The sequence below is a fragment of the Pyrus communis genome, chromosome 17, assembly GCF_963583255.1.
Source record: "Pyrus communis chromosome 17, drPyrComm1.1, whole genome shotgun sequence".
Lineage (NCBI taxonomy): Eukaryota > Viridiplantae > Streptophyta > Magnoliopsida > Rosales > Rosaceae > Pyrus > Pyrus communis.
Window position 1 is genome coordinate 9,689,766 of NC_084819.1, and position 19,702 is coordinate 9,709,467.

Sequence of the window (19,702 nt, forward strand, 5' to 3'; positions counted from 1 at the left end):
AGACTTCTTCCAACACTAGCTGATTAGTTTTGGATTCTTCCTTCCTTTTTCCCTCAAATAAAGGAAACAGAGGAATAACTGGCTCCCCCACCGAGCTAGCTTATCTCATAATCTCTCTAGCCCAATCATTTTTTGGGGTAAGGTACTCCAGATCTAGCCGTCTTTGTAGATTCCCTATTAAGGAACAAAGTCTGCTCACTTCTTCTCTTGTTTCTAGAGAGTTTTTCTCTATACTTTTTATGACAACCATCATGGTAGCCTGCAAGTCTTCATTTGTGACCTTCCCTTTTGATTTCTCAGAAGGAGTCGGGCTTTCCGTCAAGACAGGTCTTTGCAAGTCTTCGGGGAGATTTGCCATGCTAGATCTTGGTGTATACTAGGGTGGTTTTTGTTTTGCTCCCCAGCTGAAGGTTTGTTCATTCATTCGTCTTCTTGGCATACAAGATTTGTGTCCCACTCGGTGTGCCAAAACTATGTTCGGACAGGAAATCTCGAGCACACAGCTCCACGAGGAGTGGGCACTTTGGTTGGTTGTCGGGCTCCTGCTTGCCGGGATGCTGCAAGAGGAGGACACAGTTAGTTCTGAAAGGTGCATTTGTGGGGCCTTAGGTGTAAGCCTTGAGGCTCACAATCAAAACTAACTGAGTGCAATGGCATGCCACTGCCATCTCAATATGGTAGATGTAGAACAAGTGTGTTTAAGTTTATTACTTGCGCCCGAAGTTATTCTTACTTCTTGTTATTAAAGGATTGTCGTAGATGGGTTAAGTCTACATTAAGTTTTTTCTATGCCTTGAGATCAATGACTTTCATTTATCTTGTATGCTTAGAGGGTGGAAGTCCAGATCTGAATAAGTCATCAGTTTAGTTCACTTTTAATCCTGTTATGACAGCAAAAACCACTAAGGAAACTAGATCTGAGAACTGATGGAGCTTTAAATCATTAAGAGACTGGAAATGACTTGAATATATACTGGGGAAAACATTATAACACTAGATCTATTAATTGAAAGACGATACAAAAAGAGTCGGGCAATATTTCACCTTATCGGGCAAGGTTAAATATCTTGCGATCTTTTTTCTTTGCAGTTACAAAAAGGTTGAGTACTGAAGAGGGATGAATGGCAAATAGGTTTACACAAGATAATCGATACTACAACATTTGAAAAAGGTAGTAGAGCTTTTACATAGACGAAAGATGTCTTTCTAAAGGGAGTTGAAGGCTAAAGGGTGCAAAATCTGGACAAAGCGCAACTTTCTGGGTATTTGCTTGAATGAGAGGCAAGTTGTATGTTTGTTTGTTTGATTAGTTGAGTGTCTTTGTCTCTGGGCCCTGTTCCCCTATTTATAGGCGAATTAGCCCGATTGTGATGCTTCTGCTCTTGCCTGAAAGCAATTGGAGGATAATGAGTCATCAACATTTTTACATGTTCTGCCATTCGGAAAAGTGCTTTTGGGCCTAGAGTAGGTGGATTTCCATCAATTGTCACTTTTCTTGTAAGCACTTAACCTTTGCATTTAATGGGGAGCCATCATATTGTCTTGAGATAGGTATCTGGGTTTGACTCTGGGCGTCGGGCAGAATCTCCTCTATTGAGCTCTTTTGGGCTTCCTTCCCTTGAAGCCCAAAGTTAAATATTAACCGAAACATTGTGTACAATTTTTTAAATTTGTGATCAACATCTGTCTGTTTTCATTAATATTTTAGGACGAAGAACAATATTCTAATCATTGTAGAAAGAGCATTGCAAATGTATATTTATGAAATGAAACTACCACGGATAATCCAGTAGTTGTGGACAAATTTCAGGTAAGTATTCCACACCATCTTAGGTTCACTCTTGGGGCTATGTGAATCACATGATGGTGGCTAGAAGAAGACTGAAATGTCTATGTGAGTCTTTTTGACTCCTACAAAAATAAATTATTATGTCAAAGTCACTAGCTGATTTGAACACCTCCACTAATTTTGAGTTGAATGGAAATAATTTTATCATTGCCAAACATAACATAAACACATGATTTTAGTGGTGTGGCAATCCCTACATGATTATCTAGCACGTTTAATTCACTTTGTTCTCGTTATTCGTCATGCAATTGGTCCATTTCGCGTCAAATTTATGTCAATTTTGTGTTGATTTCATATGATGGTCAAACTTAAAATTCCTAACAAGAACACAACATCCGTGTCCATTTCGTGTCATTCCCAAAGTTGTCACTGTACACAAATCCTACCGTCAGATCAAAAACCCTTCCTCGTAACGACACGTGGGAGCGACCCAGCTAACGTTTTGCATTAACTGACATGTCGTCTATCCACACCGAAACAGAAACTTCCTCCTTTTCCCATTCGAGTTTCCACCACAAAACCCACTATAAATTCCCATCCTCCATAGAAATCGACATCGCTCATCCCAAAAAAAAAAATATATCCAGAAGCCTGAGCTCTACTATTAACCCTAATAATGTCTACGGAGAAGAACTGCGGATCGAAGAAAGCCGAGGATCGAGGATTGCTGATGCTGAGGCTGCTCATTGGGAAGCTAGTGCACAAGGGTCTCTCAATCTGGGCATCAAGAGGCCTTCATGGTCACCACCATCGTCACAATGATTTCAACGTAGAATCGGAAGCTACGATGGTGGTGCCGGAAGATGTTAAAGATGGACACTTTGCAGTTTTTGCTGTCAAGGGGAATGAAGCAGAGAGGTTTGTGGTTAAATTGGAGTCGTTGAGTAACCCTGAATTTTTGAGGTTATTGGAAGAGGCCAAGGAAGAGTATGGATTTGATCAGAAGGGTGCTCTTGCAGTTCCTTGCAGGCCTGGCGAATTGCAAAAAATTCTACAAAGCAGCAGGAGGAAAAATAATATTAATTTTACAGTTACACAAGGATACTAGCTAGCTTCTTTTGCAGAATTTTATGTAAATTATTTGTCTAATTATTCCCTACTTTTCTGTATTTTTTTGCACTGAATGTAGAACAAAGTTCTACATGGTAATAATGAGAATTTCATTTCATTTTATCTTATGTGATTTCTTCTGGCAATGATGGTGGGTTTGCGGATGACAATAATTGATGATGATTTTCAAAATATCGTGCATATTCTGCCAAAAGGTTTTTGTTTTTAATGCCTTCATCCTATATTTGGTTAGTATTTTTATCATTCTTTATCTTTAAATGAGGAAAAGGTGATTCGACCCTGCTTTCACTTTCAATTTTTTTATAGAGCAGTATGTTAAACCTGAACTATGATGGTGAAGGTGAACAAAAGAAAAAACAAACTACTACGTAAGGAATTAGTACTAGTGTTAAACATTCTCTAATGTTAGATTATGAATGGGTATGTAAAACCATTCTCATGTTTCGATTACAAGCGATATTACAAGCGATAGTACTATTCTAATCTACACTAAGAGAAGAGAGAGTGTTTGAATCAGGGAAGCCTGCAAATGTGGAGATGGAAGAAGCCACTACACTAAAATTAGTCTTTTACAGCGCACAATGCATGTTGTAATAATCATTCGGAGCAAGCGTGCCATAAAAGTCCACATGGTCAAAGATCCATCTCTTTTATGGCATGCATTTGCACACCAAAAGTAATGTACTTTTTCACATCACTAAACAGTAGTGCATGTAAAAAGATTAATATGCTTGCTATTTAAGACGTTCAATTCACCCGTTTTTTCTATTTAAATTCTAAACGTAATTTCAGTTTATTATTGATATTTTTATCGGATTTTCGTTCAACGTGTTTTCATTCTACATTTAGATGGTGAGGGTGAGTTTGAAAAGTGAGTTCGGATTAGCCTATCAAGGTTCCGTTCCCTTCAATGTAACAAAAATATATGGCTGGTTTATGTCAGTTATTTTCTAATTCGGGATACGAGAAAGTATTTTGGTCCATTTGGTTCAACGATTAAAGAATTGGAAAATGGATATGAGAAGTCATTCTCATGTTTGGTAAAACCAGTAATGGACTATGAAATTTTACACACAACTGATAATTATAAATGTGGAATTTTTTTTTTGATGATACGAGTTGTTGTGCACCCTAAACTTATAAAAATACGAGAAAAAATGGTATATAAATGAGTGCAAGATAACAATTCTTTGGTATTAATAATAGCACTCTTAAATATGCAATGAAAGGAACAATGAACATATTTTGATTCCTAGTGCGGCACCAGCAATGCATAAACCAAAAGCAAAGGAGAAAAAAAATGGTATTTATTCGTCTATATTCCCGAGCTTTATTCGTCTATATTGCCGAGCTTTTTACAAACACAAACGAGCTTTGTGCACTGTTGCAGTTTTCAGACGCCAGTTGTTTATGCCGTGTTTGGCCAGGTAGTATCACTATCGAGTGTATCGGAAAGAGATCCTCTCTGGATCTCTTCCTCCAAAGTCCAAGGATTAAGTAATTCAGGCCTTTAAAAATTTGATCCAATAGCTAAAATTATCCAGGCCTTTCAGACGCCAGTTGTTCTGTTTTTAGCCGTTGGATCAAATTTTAAAGGCCCTGATCACTTAATCCTTGGACTCTGGAGGGAGAGATCCGGAGAGGATTGCTTTCCGAGTGTATCAACACGCTTCGGTTTTCTCTTTTTCCTTTCTTTTCTTGTTTCGTTAATGTTAATTCGCACTTAGCAATGGACTCGTGACGGTGGCAAATTTAACAAACTCCTCCACTAGTCGTTTATTAACTATTACGATCTATACGTGAGAAGTCTTAAACTTTCAGTATTGGGAATGACAAGTTTGATAACAATAATGGTGATGAACATTGAGGAAGAAAGATTCACACAGAGAAAGTTTAGAGAGAAGAGAGAAGAGAGAAAAAAAGATGTGATGAATATTCCACTATATTGAATGAATGAATTATTACAACTGTTGTCTTATATAAATACAACCCCTTTATAACTAACTCAAGATTCTCTTCTACAATAATGACACTTGGCACTAACCTAACCATTCCTTATATTCTAACACTCCTTCTGAAGCTTATGGAGAGTAGAACCGAGCATAAGATTGAAGCAATGAACATTAAACTGACAAGAATATAAGCCCTTTGTAAGTACATTAGCACATTGTTCTACAGAAGAAACAAATTGTAACAATATTGTGCCTTGTTGAACCTTTTCTCGAACAAAGTGGCAGTCTATCTCAATATGTTTAGTTTTGGAATGAAGAATAAGATTGGTGGCCAATGCCATGGCAGAAATATTATCACAGTGTAAAAGAGGAACAGAATCACAAGGAATATGAAGATCTTTTAGAAGCTGTTGAATCCAAACAACTTTAGCAGTGGTTGTGGCCATAGCTCTGTATTATGTTTCAGTAGATGATCTACTCACCGTATGTTGTTTCTTGGAACTCTAAGAGAAACTAGAGGACCCCAAAAATATAACAAAGTCAGTGATTGATCTCTAATAATTGGGATCACCAGCCCAATCAGCATCTGTGTATGCTTTAATATCCATAGAACGAAGTTTAAAACATATACCAAGATCCAATGTACCTTTGAGATACCTGAGGATACGTTTAATAACTACAAAATGATCTTCAAGAGGTGCGTGCATAAACTGACATACTGATTAACAGAATAGACTATGTCCAACCTGGTAAAAGTGAGGTATCGTAAAGCCCCAACTATACTTCTGTAAGTGAAGGTATCTAACAAAGGAGAACTGCCATGATTAAGCAACTTGTGATTTGGATGACAATGAGTAATACATGTTTTGCAGTTCATCGTATCAACCTTGTGTAATAGATCCTTGATATACTTGGATTGATGAACAAATAGACCATTAGGTTGATATTCAATCTGTAACCTAAGAAAATAATGCAAAATACCAAGATCCTTTATATCAAACTTCTGAGTGAGATGATTGATCACAGATTGAACTTCACTAACAATATTACCAGTGAGGATAATATAATCAACATGTAAAAGAAGTATAACAATGGACTGATTCTCATACTTCACAAAAAGAGATGGATCAGCATATGAAGACTTAAAACCAAGAGAAAGTAGGAATCTTGTAAACCTCTCATTCCAGGTTCTTGTAATCTTGTAAACCTCTAAAGTTTACAAACAGATAAGGATGAATTGGATCCACAAATCCCTGAGGTTGAGACATATAGACTTCTTCTTCAAGAAAGCCATGTAAGAAGGCATTATTCACATCTAGTTGCTTTAATTTCCATCCCTTTGATGCCGCCAAAGAAAGCATCAGTCTCAATGTGGTAGGTTTAACCATACGACTAAAAGTCTCATAGTAATCTAAACCGGCTTCTTATGAAAAACCTTTAGTCACTAGTTTGGCTTTGTACCATGCTATTGTGCCATCATGATGCTTCTTGATTTTATATATCCACTTAGAACACACCAAATTCTTATTAGGAGGAAGATGCACTAATGTCCAAGTCTTCTGTTGATTAAAGGCATCCATTTCTTTTTGCATTGCCCCTATCATTAAGGTAACTTAGATGTTACAGAGAAAGATTAAGGTTCTTTGATAGAGGAGTCTGAGGAAACATTGACAGCATATGCCTTCTTCTTCTTAACAATGCCAGACTTAGATTGAGTCTGCATAGGATGAGTATTAACAACACCATTTGACACCTGATGTAATTCAGCCACTTGAGACACATTAACATCAGGATATAACTCTGAAGGAATTAGATAAAAAAAACACTGCAAACCACTAGGACAATGGAAACCACTTGAGAACTAGAGGCAGCTTGAGAGGAAACAAGGTCATTTGTTGATAGAGAACCGGACCAAGTAATATTTGGTACACTGGACAAACTGGAAAACACTTATGAAAAAGGAATAGGAACCAATGGAGGAAGAAAGGTAGTAGAATGGACTTCATTAGGTATATATTGTGTTTTGGAACTAGAACCAGTATGAGAACCAAAATCCTTATGGTGTGCAGGAAAGATAGACTCATCAAACAACACAAGTCAAGAAACAATGAATTTATTTATATGAGTATTAAAACAGGTAAACCCCTTATACTGAACAACATACCCCAAAAATATACATTGGATAGTTTTAGGTTCAAGTTTGTTGGTTCTAAAAGGCTTCAAGGAAGGATAACATGCACATCCAAATTTTTTTAAGTGATCTAGCTTGGGTAAAGACTGATAAAGGACTTCAAAAGGTGATATTATAGACAAAATGGATATAGGCATTCTATTTATGAGATATATGGCAATGACACAAGCATGATACCAGAATTTTGAAGAAAGAAAAGCTTGTTGAAGAAGAGTAATAGCTGTCTCTACAATGTATATGTTTTTCTGTTCAGCCAACCCATTTTGTTCGGGTGTGTAAAATAGGATTTCTAATGTAAAATACCCTTGTCTTTAAAAAAAAGGTTTGAAATTGAACATCAATGTATTCTCCACCACCATCACATTGTGAAATTCTGATATGTGCATTAAAGGAAGTTTGAACAAAAGCTTGAAATTGCACAAAAATACCAAAAATAGCAGCTTTATTTATTAGAGGAAAGATCCATGTATTACGTGTACATTCATCAATGAAAGACATATAATACCTATATCCTTCTATAGACATACTAGAAGAAGGACCCCAAACATCAGTATGAATGACTTTAAAGGGAATTATAGATTTTGAAGCCATGGAAAGAAAAGGAAGATTGGTAAACTTGCCTTGCAAGCAAGCAATTCAAGTATGTACAAGAAAAAGGAATAACTGCCTTAGAGAGTGCTACCTTAGCTATTGAATTGGATAGATGACCCAATCTATAATGCCAAAGAGCAGAGTTTATTTTGTGTCCAATATATGCTACTAGAGAAGCTTTAGAGGGCTTGATCATTGGTAAGGGATACACATAACTCAGTCCTAGGTAGATTAGCTTCTGAGTGACCTTGTCCTGAATGCACACAGAAAATTCATCAATAATACACCAACAATTATTATGCTTGCACAATTGATGCATGGACAATAAATGTTGTGATAGTTTGGAAACATGTAAAACATATTTTAAACAAAGATTGTGAGACTGAAGTGGAAGAGTAGATCAACCAATATTAGCAATATGTAAACCTTTTCCACTAGCACCAGTTATAGTATTTGAGGATTGATATGGAGCAGCCACTTATAGATTAGACAGATCTGAAGTCATATAATTTGTTGCCCCTGAGTCAAGTAACTAATACTCTTCTGTGGTGCAAATGGGGAAGTGTGAGTTCTGGCAGTTATAGTAACAAGAGGAGTTGTCTGAGAACCCATCATTACAGGATGATACTGATTTGGAGCTATCATAGATGTATATGAAAATTGTGTAGGAAACATAAGAGTCTGAAAGTTGGGATGCAAAGTTGAACTAGAAGCTCGATATTGTTGTGGAGAAAAACCATGATTCTGAATATGATATTGTTGTGGCATCAACTAAGGAGAGGCATCATTTCTATCAAAACAAGTTGCAACTGTTGTGGCATCAACTAAGGAGAGCCATTCTTCCTGTCAAAACAGGTTGGAGCAGTGTGTTGTTACAAATCTGACAACCTTTCTAAAAACAATGAAGAGCAGTATAACCCTTTTTGTTGCAAATTTGACAAATTTGAAATGGTTGATACACTTGTTCAGTTGCCACTGGAATATTTGCAGGTTGAAACTAAGAACCTTGAAATGTGATAGGAGAACACTGTTGAGAAAATTATGAACCAGCTTGGTGAGGTTGTTGAAAATCATAGTAAAACTTGTTTCCTATGCCTTTTGACTTGAAATTGTTCCCCTTGAAGTTATTGTATGTTCCTGACTCGGTTTGAGAGATAAATGCAAGTGGATTATTCATCAGTGGCATTTGGGCAAGAAATGGCATTTGTTGCAAAACTAGTGGTTGTGGCATTGGAGAAGCACCATGTGCAGGAGTACTAGAGAATGACTGTGAACCTGAAGGTTCCCCAACATCATATATGGAACCAGATGAATACATGGCAGTTATCAATGGAGCATGTTTAACCACTTTTTCTATAGTAGCCTCTTTAGCTTTCAATTGAGACTAAGCTCTTTTAAAATATTTTCTTTGACTCTAATCACAGCCTTTATAGTATTAAACTTAAGAGGAAGACCTCTAAGAGCAACAATAACAATATCTTCATCTGAAATGACAACTCCTACAGCAGCAAGTTGATCTCTACAGTCTTTGATTCTTTGAAGATACACATCAATAGATTCTGGTCCTTTCTTTATATTCTGCAAGTCAATTTTCATTTGAACAATGCTGGTTCTAGTCATATTAGCAAATCTTTCTCTCAGATTATTCCATATTTCTTTGGAACTTTGACAACCAATGACACATGATAGAGCAGTCGTGGACAGTGTAGCAGTTATAAGAGTCATAAAAGCTTTATCATGAATCTTCCAAATTTTGTACTCATCAGTAAAGACATGATTATTATCAACTGTTTCTTCTTCAGAATCAAAATCAATATATTTTTCCGGACAAAGAATGGATCTATCAATAAATCCCATAATTCCATTGCCATCTAACAAAAGTCCCATTTGGAAATTCCAAGCAACATAATTGGAATCATCCAATTTCATAGTAACAGTGTTTCTAACACTAGGAATTAAAGAGAAAATCGATGATTGAGTAAGAGTTAATTGAGCAACAGTAACCATGACTAATAACACAAAAATAGACAATTCTTCAAGGTTAATAAAACCACCAAATCAACTAATTCTTCAACAGAGAGATGTAGTATCACATATTAATACCAAGATTGAATCACTATAGGAATTGATAGCAATATAACAACTTGCAGATCAGAAAAGATCAAGAAAATCACAACAACAAATTCCAGCTTCAACAATCGTAAAACAACTAGTAAATAAGGAGAATCAACAAATCAACATCTTCAATCAACAACACTAGCAAGAAAACGACGAACACTTCAAGAAAATAGTGACCGACTTGCAAAAGAAATCCCCATTTTCTAGGGTTTTAGTCACCGACTTAGCTCCTGAACGAACCAGAGCAATCAACACCGAGAATTGAGAATAGCAACACCAATCATGTACACAAGCGGAAGCACGAAAATTGTTAACCGACGACGGTGTTAACCTTTGCCGGCAAAGATTCCAGTAACGGTGATAAACATCGAGGAAGAAAGATGCACACAGAGAAAGTTTAGAGAGAAGAAAGAAGAGAGAGAAATGATGTAATGAATATTCCACTATATCGAATGAATGAATTATTACAACTGTTGTCTTATATAAATAGAACCCCTTTATAACTAGCTCAAGATTATCTTCTACAATAATGACACTTGGCACTATCCTAACCATTCCTTATATTCTAACAAAGTTCGCACCAATTTATTCTTCATCTTCTTAGTTTAAAGATATCATTTTGTCAAAATTTGTATATTCTAATGATTTGTGAGTTTATTCCACCTTCGCCAACACAAAAGGGCTGAACTTTTCTGAGATGGACGAAAAAACCTTTCCTATAATACTTATATACTCGCTCTTTCTTTTTTGTACTAACCACATAATCATATGGCCTTGTTTGATACGTCAAATTGTAATAATTATTTCAATTAGATGGACTAATTTGTGCATCGAATAATACTGATTAAATTGTCAAGTAGTTTGGTGTTGCGTTGGAATAGTATGGGATAATACTGACTATATTGCCAAGTGTTTGGTGTTGTATCGGATTAGAAAGTTGATTATTTTATACATTGTTTGAAGTTGTGCCCAATTAATATAGTCCAATTTTAATAATTTTCAAAGAATCATTGATTATTAAAAATAAAAATAAAATGCCCTTGTAAAATACAGAGAGAAAATTTTGTGTGGAACTCAGCTTATCATGGGACATTGTTGAGTGAAACTACAATCCACTTAAAACATGTCACATGGTAAGTTTAGGATATAATCTTTTATAACCCATTAAGTTCCAAGCCACAGAATTTGAAGGCTGCTGGAATAAGACTTTCATTTGCTCCTTAACCACCATTATTTCCTTTTTCATAGAGACGAAGGAATTCTTCCACTTCATCAATTCAAGATGCATCGCTTTAATTTTTTCATAGTCCCTATATGATGGGGTGCCAGTAAACCACTTTGACCACCCCACCGAGATGACCTGAGCACAATCTTCCCGTTGGAGCCAAGCTTCTTCAAATCGAGACCTTTTATGCTTACAATAAACTAAGACAGGGCCTTGACGGACTTGGAGCAAAATGGGAATATGGTCCGAGGTTAAAGGGTCCAGATGAAAAACCTTCGAATGCCTAAAAAGATTTCTCCAATCTGCATTGGCTAGACATCGGTCCCACTGACACTTTACGATTCAATTAGCCCAAGTGAACAACTCACCAGTAAAACCCAAGTCACCGAGATTACAATGGGCCACAACATCCCAAAAACCTTGCATCTAGGAAGAACTATGAACTTTGCCACCAACTTTTTCTGATGCAAGAAGCACTTCATTAAAATCCCCAAAAAATAAGCCAAGGTAGAGTACTAAGAATGTTGAGAGACCGCATCAGAACCCAAGACTTGTACTGATTAGAAGTGGCAGCAAACCTATAAAAACTTGTAATTCTCCGGTGGATGTCATCGCCAACCCCTCCAATTTCAGCATCAATGTGGTGAGCCAACAAATTCAAAATACTCAGAGGCATCTCTGTCATCCAAAACAAAGCAATACCCCCAAACCGACCATTACTAGAGACAGAAAAGCAATTATCAAAACCCAATCGCAATTTAACATAATCTATTCTATTTCGATCACAATTAGTTTCACTGAGAAAGACAATTTAGGGAACTTGTTGGAAAGCAAGAATTTCCAATGCTTGAACTATCGTGTCGTTCCCCAGACTATGGCAGTTCCAGGAGATAGAATTCATGACAACTGGTAAGGTTGTCTATTCGCAGCCGCCGCCGATGAGGTTGAAGCAGAGAGGGAAGGTAACAAGATACAAAGGTGTTTGGCATGCATCTAGCTATCTTTCGTGATGAGAGCACCAGAACGTTTATTGCCAACTTTAGGACCAAAAGATGCAGACTGTCACGGGCTAGCAACCCAACACCTACCATTGGAATGCACCCAACTCGAACTAGGCTAAAGATATTTGAGCAATAAGTGGACCCACGAGCCCGATATTAGGATCTATCTCATCAATCTCTTCACCAGGTAATGCTGGGTCAGACTCAAGTGATTGGGCCCTAATAACAGGAGAAGCATGGTCCAACTCATATATATCAAGAGAAATAAAAGCAAAGATTCAAATTAGGGATAGCAGGCAGTAAGTCAACGCGAGAAGATTCCCTATTTGAAATATAATTATCCGTGATGTTATTCTGAGAATCAAGATTAAGGTCGAGATTGATGCACATATCCTCAGAATTATCTATATCCATCCCACTAGAAGGAGGATCACTGACCAACAGAGATTCCACCAGAGTGGCAGAGGCATAGGGTGGTTGGTCATCCTCATAATCCATTAAAACATCCTCTTCATCCAGCCCAAAATGATACCCTTGCAGATTCCTCCCGGTTGCACGTTTAACTTCGGCTTGGAGCCACAAGCCATAGGGCACTGTGGAAGCATCAATTCGGCCCTTAGTGTAATGATGACACCCTAGTCTAATATGATCAAAACACCCATATAAGAAGCAATAGGCTGGAAGTCGTTCATATAATAAATTAATGTCCACTCAATCGCCATATGGAAGGCGAATTTTAAGAATCATTCGCAAAGGCTGGAACACGTTGATTTCAACTTTGATACGGAGATAGTCACCTAAACAATCCCCATTTCTGTTTTGATCCACTTTCACAAAAAAACCTAGACTCTGGCCAATAATTTTACCCATTTCCATAGTCATAAAAACTAAGGAAATGCCAAAAACCTGTACCCAGAAAGCTTGATGCTGTAGGGGGGATGTGTTTGAAAGAATAATTTGTGAAAACAAGTTTATTTAAGCAACATTTATGCATGCAATTAACAATTAAAGGAGGAATCATGCTTGTATGCACTCAAAAATAAAACTTTAACCATGAAATTCAAGGCCTAACAGTTGTGATGAACCAAGACTCAACTCAAATCTTAAAGAAAATAGTTGAGAAACTATTATACCTTTGAAGCACCACTTTGCTTAGCAAAGGATATTCACCCATGAGAGGGCCTTTTTTCTTTAGTCTCCTTGCTCCTTGGCTCCATGGATGTGGATGGAGGAACTTTGCTTCTTGGCTTCATGACTTCTTGGATATGGATGAAGGAATGGATTCTCCAAGTTCCCAAGAAAAAGAACCTTTAATTTTCACACCAAGGAGAGCATTGAGGAAGAGATGAGTGATCTAGGAAGAAATGGATGCTAGTCCATTCTTCCTTGGTTGGCCGGCCTCCTAAGAGAAGGGAGAGCTTTTGTGTTTTTCTCTTTTCTCTCTAGAAAACCCTTATGAGGGAATGGGTTATAATTCCCTTCCTATAGCCACTTACATTGAGTGGCATAATTAAAATTAAAACCAATTCTCCCTCACAATCTCTATGGACGGCCATGTGGGTTCATTGGGCTTTCATGCCTTTTGTGTTTTCAAGTTGTCATACAACTTGAGTTATTGGACTTGACATTCGAAGCCCATTGGGCCTTGAGGCCCAAAACTAACCCGAAGTTTAAAACAAACTTATTCATTTGATTAATTAACATATTAATTAATCCTAGCCATAAATAATTAAACCATTTAATTATCCTTACTCATCTCTATTGTTTCTTCAATCTCTACCTTAAATGGTGTACGATCCATTAGGTTCCTTTTAGCGAGGCAATGGGCGATTAGAACTCTTCAAATTGATTGTGAAATGAAACTTACTTTTCAATTCTCCCTTTAGTGATTATACACCTTTTGGGCTTCCACAAACCATGAGTGACACCTAGCAGTATGTCATGGCTACCCAAGCAAATATCAGAAGAGGTGGAGAACATATTCAGTTTGGGATTACAATGCAATACGGTCTTTCTCTAATACAATACTCTTGACCACATTGTTTGATTTGATAGTTTATTCATGTCTACTATCCAATGTGATTCTCTTACTTATATGATTACCTTGAATGTGATTTGGAATGAATTCCTAAATCTCATTCATACTCTGGCCAGAGATTCTTAATCAAAACATATAGTATTCTCCCTCAAATGGTTTGAAGGTTAGAGGTCCCTTGTTGTGCATTCACTTGCCTCCATGGCTAAGTGGCTTAACCCCAACTATGTCGTGGAAACCATTTGACATAGTCAAAGATCAAGGACCTAACCACAAGACAACTATGATGCCTCAGGTCAAATGACTACTTTGCATTATCCCAACCATGAGTTTTCATGTGACATGAGTATGAGAACTCCTTGTTGATCTTGTTCAATGGACTTATTCTTTATTGAGCACCTACATGCTTGTCTTGGTGTCAGTCATACTAATGACTCAAGACCAGTCACTCTCTCTAAGAGAAAACATATCACGTACTGATCTTAATGAACTGTCAATGCCGAATTGGCAATCCTATGATCATGAACGTTTAGGACATGTATATGAAAGAGAATGGTCTCACGAATCTAACTTCTTTAGATGACATTCTCCCAATTACATATTCCTTGGACTTATCGTTTAAGCATATAACATTTATATGAGATGGCTTTAAACAATAACCTTTGCCCTTTATATTAAACTAGATTAGTTTAACATGCGCAATGTCCGTAAAGAATTATCATATGATTGCCTTTAGGACATATTTCCAACAGTGTTGAGGTATATCACCTTCCTTGACAAGAGCAAGAAAAAACAACATCTTCTTGAAATTCCACGGACCCCCATGAAGAGCCGTTTTGTGTTCCTCATCAGATGGAAAAGCAAAGAGAAAACGATCCTCACTTATGGCCTGAATGGAAACACAAACTTTGGGGCGCCACAAATTCTTGAAGAAAGACATAAACGCCTCCTTGCTATAATTTTTGTGAGCAAGAAGTTTCCCCACAAGAAGAAACTAGGAAATTCGAAAATCAGTATCTTTCTTAACCACAACTTCGCATTCCTCCTCCTTAGTCAAACCAAATCGAAAGGTAAAGTGGTCTTTCGATAAATTATGAAAATCAATCTTGTATGCAAGTGTAACATGTGTGGAGAAGAACCCCTTGGCTATTCCATCATCCATATTTTCATCACATTCATATTTACATTTTTTGCCCTTAATTATAATTTGTGCATTTTAGTTAATTTCGTCAAAAACTCAACCCCCCCCCCCCCATCTTTTGTTAAGTCTTAATCATTCGTATTTGTTTTATTTTTGTGTTTTCAAGTATTTGAAGTCTTGTGTACTTGTTTTGAGTTCTTGTTAAGTAAGTTAAGTGTTTTAAAAGTTAGTTTTATTTATTTGAATCAAGTGTTTAGCACCCCTAGTTAATGCCCGGTTAGAACGATCCCTACTTACATCATTACTACAATTGTCACAAATAGGGTTTAATTTGTGTGCGTATAAATCTCGCATCAAATCAAAATTTGATGCGAGAATTATACGCACACAAATTAACCCTCTTTTCGTCAAATTGTAGTATATGTATAAGTAGGGATCGTTCTGGACCGGGGATTAGGAGGGATTGTTAATCACTTGGATTTGACTCAAAAACGTAAAAACACAAAATAAAATACTATACTAGACTCAAAATTTTGCAAAACTAAACTTTAAAACACTAAAACAAACCAAAAGACTCAAACAGTACCCAAAGCACTCGAAACTGCCTTAAAAACACTTTCTGGGCAGTTTTGAGCACCTTGGACGAATTTGGGAAACAAAATGAATCAAAACACTTATAAACACAAACTAAATGTATTTCTAACTAATCTAACACTTTAAAATAAATGGGGGATTGGTTTTGGATGAATTTAAACTAAATGCACAGATTCTAATTAAAACAAATTATAAAAACGAAATTGATAAAATAGAATGATGAAAAACTAGTTAGAGGGTTCCTTATCCACACATGAACATATGCATATAATTTGATTCCCAGTTATGACTTCAACAAACGATGAATGACAATGCTCCAAGTTAATTAGGTCCGCTTAAATTAACCTTCAGATTTCCCTAGATTCATTGGATTGAATGGGATACGCATTACAACCAAATTATTCCTAATCAAAGTCCCTAACCATGGAATACGCAGGATAGAGACATTCAACAAAGATCATTAAGTTCAACGGAAATCATAAACATCGACTAGGCATTCATAACTATGGAATACGCATGTTAATCCAGCCTAGGGTTTACTAAAAACAATCGTGACTAGCGATCTTTACTACTAATGAATATAAGTTCATAACGATTAGGTGAAATTTCCTTATATCCTAGCATCAAGTTTAGGCATGCAAATTAAGTGTCGACCCTCAACCCACATACATAAACAAGTTCTTAATCAAAACAGAAAAGTAAACCACATCTAAAGTTCATGAATTCATAACTGGAGTAAATCAAATCATAACCAACATGTGTCCATGGCTTCAAATTCGCCTCTAACTAAAAAGAAATTAGTTCCACATGTTTAACATAATTGAACAACAAGTTAAATTAAACATGAAAACAGAAACAAAAGAAGAAAGAATAAATTGATGGAATTGAATGGATGGAAAGTTAGCTACGGGGTTCATCTCCACATATGTTATACTTGCATAATAAAACGATTTCCAATTGCGTTTCAATAAACCATTAATTCTCAATGCTCCAAGTTAATTAGATCCACTTAAATTAACTTTCAAATCTTCCTAACGTTATTGAATTGGATGATTGCATACGACAACCCAAAACATTCTCCACAAGTCCCCTACATAATTGCATAATAGAGATACAAGCAAGAATCATTACGCTCTATGAAAATTATAAGTGTTGACGAGGCATTCGTTACTATGGAATACGCATGAAACTTATGCCAAGAATTCGTTTAACGCGATTGTTTATAAGCAACCTCATCTACTTGTGAATATAAGTTCGTAACTATTAGGTGAAACTCACTTATATTCTAGCATCATATTCATGCATGAAAATTAAGTGTGCACTCTCAATAAACATACATAAATAAGTTATCAATCAAACAGTTAAACGAATTGAATCCACAACTTATGAAACGCAATTAGAAGTAATCAAATCAAAATGCAAGCATAAACATATATTTCGAATTACCCCCTAGCCAAGGGGGTTTTAGTTCCTCATACGTACAAAACAAAGAGAATCAAAGAAACACCTAAACATTCCAACAACTCAAACTTGAATTGTATGAACGTTTAGGCCCTCTTCTCTTCCATTCCTCATTCGTACAAAACAAAGAGTATTGAAATTAAACATTGAAATCAAAGAAACACCTAAACATTCCAACAACTCAAACTTGAATTGTATGAACGTTTAGGCCCTCTTATCTTCCTCTTCGTTGTAGCACAAGGTCTAAGGATAGTTTGATGGTGTGAATGGTTTGGGGATTGGTGAAAATGGAAGGATGGTGTTTGGATTGTAAGGGAGAGCACGGCAAGGGTGGTTTTATGGTCTACATTCTGAATATGGAAGAGTCTATGAATGAATTGAGGTGTGTATGGTTTTTATAGGGAGATGAATGGATGGGAGAGGGAACATGACAGCTAGGTTAAGTGAATGCATGTGCAAAACAGCTAGGATGAATGCATGTGGATGTTTGGTGGCTGAAATGATGAAGTGGGAAGTGCATGTGTTGAAATGATAGTGAAATGCAATTGCAACACACGGCAAGGGATGTGTTGGTGTGTGTATGGGAATTTCTGGTTCTAAGGCTTTGTTTGATTGGGCTAGGCCCTTTGTTTTATGTCCTAAAGTGCATACAAGGCTTCAATTTCGTCCAACACTTTGGCTCCAAGCATAAGCTATCCATTCTAAGCCCAATTTTGCTACAAAATGCTCCAAATTGCACCTTTTTGCTTCCTTAGCCATATGAACCTAGAAACACACGAAAATGGCATAAAGGACTAAAATAACTAAAGAAACACAACGTAAATGCATGAGAACAAGCCAATTAAGTCGCATAAATATGCTCCTATCATAAAGGAATGCACTACCTCGTCCATGATGCATAAAGAGATGTAAACCCACTGCCACAAATTGATTAGACCACCTTAAATGGCTTGAAACGACTTGGTTAACATGCAGTAAGCTAAACTTTAGACTCCAAAGAAACCCTACTTACTGCTAGAGAGAGAATAGAAAGAACCCTCACGAGAAGTGAATTGGTGATTTTTCTTTATTGATAAGATTTATTGATCTTCTTTTTATCTATCACACACTTCTTTTATCTCTCACACACTCTTGTTAATTTCTGTCTATTGATCTTCTTCAATTCATTTGATTTGACAGCTAAACATAGAGAGGGTTGTGTGAAAGGTAAAAATGGGTTTGTGGATAGCACCACTGTAGAAGGAATAGATGGGTTTGAGAGAGTTTTTGAGGCAAAAGTTTGTATACTTGGGAGCACTTTGTGTTTGTGAGTTCTCTTGTATTCATTGGTAATCAATAAAGCTTCTATTGTTAAGAGTTACTCCTATATTAGAGGAACTCTAAATTGTGTTATGTTTTGTTTATTGCATGATTGTTTTGGTTTAGTTTACAACGTATAAAATAGATGGAGCTAGCTTAAACAATCTAGTGCTTATTACAAAACTCACTAAACACCCTTTTAGTATTCTATAATACTATCCAGTAATTTTATATGGTGTGTCAAACGAGACCTAAGTCACTTAACGAGTAAAAAGGATAAAAAAAAGATATCTTCCCAGTGCATAGAAGTTTTCCTCCAGCTCATCCCGGAACTAGTGAAGATATGATGAAATAGAAACGAAAAAAATATAAGGTTTCATTTAGTTGTATGTAATCATTGCCAGCAAATTATTCTCCCAACAAAACCATGTTTATGGATGACACAGGCCACTTTCATAGACATTTTTTTCACAAATGATATTATCTACATTAAGGGGGTATGGAGGTGGCCTCACAATGGATTAGCAATAATGTGGTTCAAATTCATGTTTGGCGAGAATCGAATCTAAGACCTTTCACTTATAAATGAAGAAGAATAACACTAGACTATAGTACTAAGTGCCAACCTCCCTCGTAGACATTGACTGACTAACATGTCTTAAGAAAAGAGAAACTAGTCCTGATTGTAAGTAATCATTGTAAGCAAAGTCTCGACTCACTACCTAGATGGACTTTTTAAAAGATTTTAAGTTTTCAAAATCATTCTTATTGTTAAATGAGCTATGCTAGGGAGATTAAGTTTGTAGACTAAATTTGTAAATTAAATAACGTGTCATTAATAAGAAATAAACAAGTTAATCAACACTTCAGTAATAATCCAATCATCAACTTTTACGTCATTTAATTTACAAAATTTAGTCTCCCTAACATTAGCCTTGTCAAATTAATGAAATTAGTGCACGATTTACGTCCAAAACTATGAAGCAGCCAAACAATATAACTTCTGCTTGAAATGATATAGAATGTCCATATCAATCTCTTGTTATTTCTAAACTTACCTTTTCTTCTCGTTTGTATTTTGGATGAAATCGTATCATTATCTTTTAATTGAATTTCAAGTTAACATGACCTACGACGGATAAAATGGCAACCCTTATATACAGAACAACTTTCA

General features: G+C 36.3%; 1 protein-coding gene across 1 annotated transcript; it reads left to right on the forward strand.

Moving 5' to 3' along the window:
- The first annotated feature begins 2,423 nt into the window (after positions 1-2,423).
- On the forward strand, positions 2,424-3,071 carry LOC137721685 (auxin-responsive protein SAUR32-like). Its single transcript, XM_068460710.1, has one exon. It carries the CDS (start codon positions 2,466-2,468, stop codon positions 2,895-2,897), a length of 432 nt encoding a protein of 143 aa, XP_068316811.1. The 5' UTR covers positions 2,424-2,465; the 3' UTR covers positions 2,898-3,071.
- The last annotated feature ends 16,631 nt before the right edge of the window (positions 3,072-19,702 follow it).

Bases quoted from the DNA above. Each gene is read 5' to 3' on its own strand.
- LOC137721685 (XM_068460710.1), top strand. From the start codon at position 2,466: ATGTCTACGGAGAAGAACTGCGGATCGAAGAAAGCCGAGGATCGAGGA.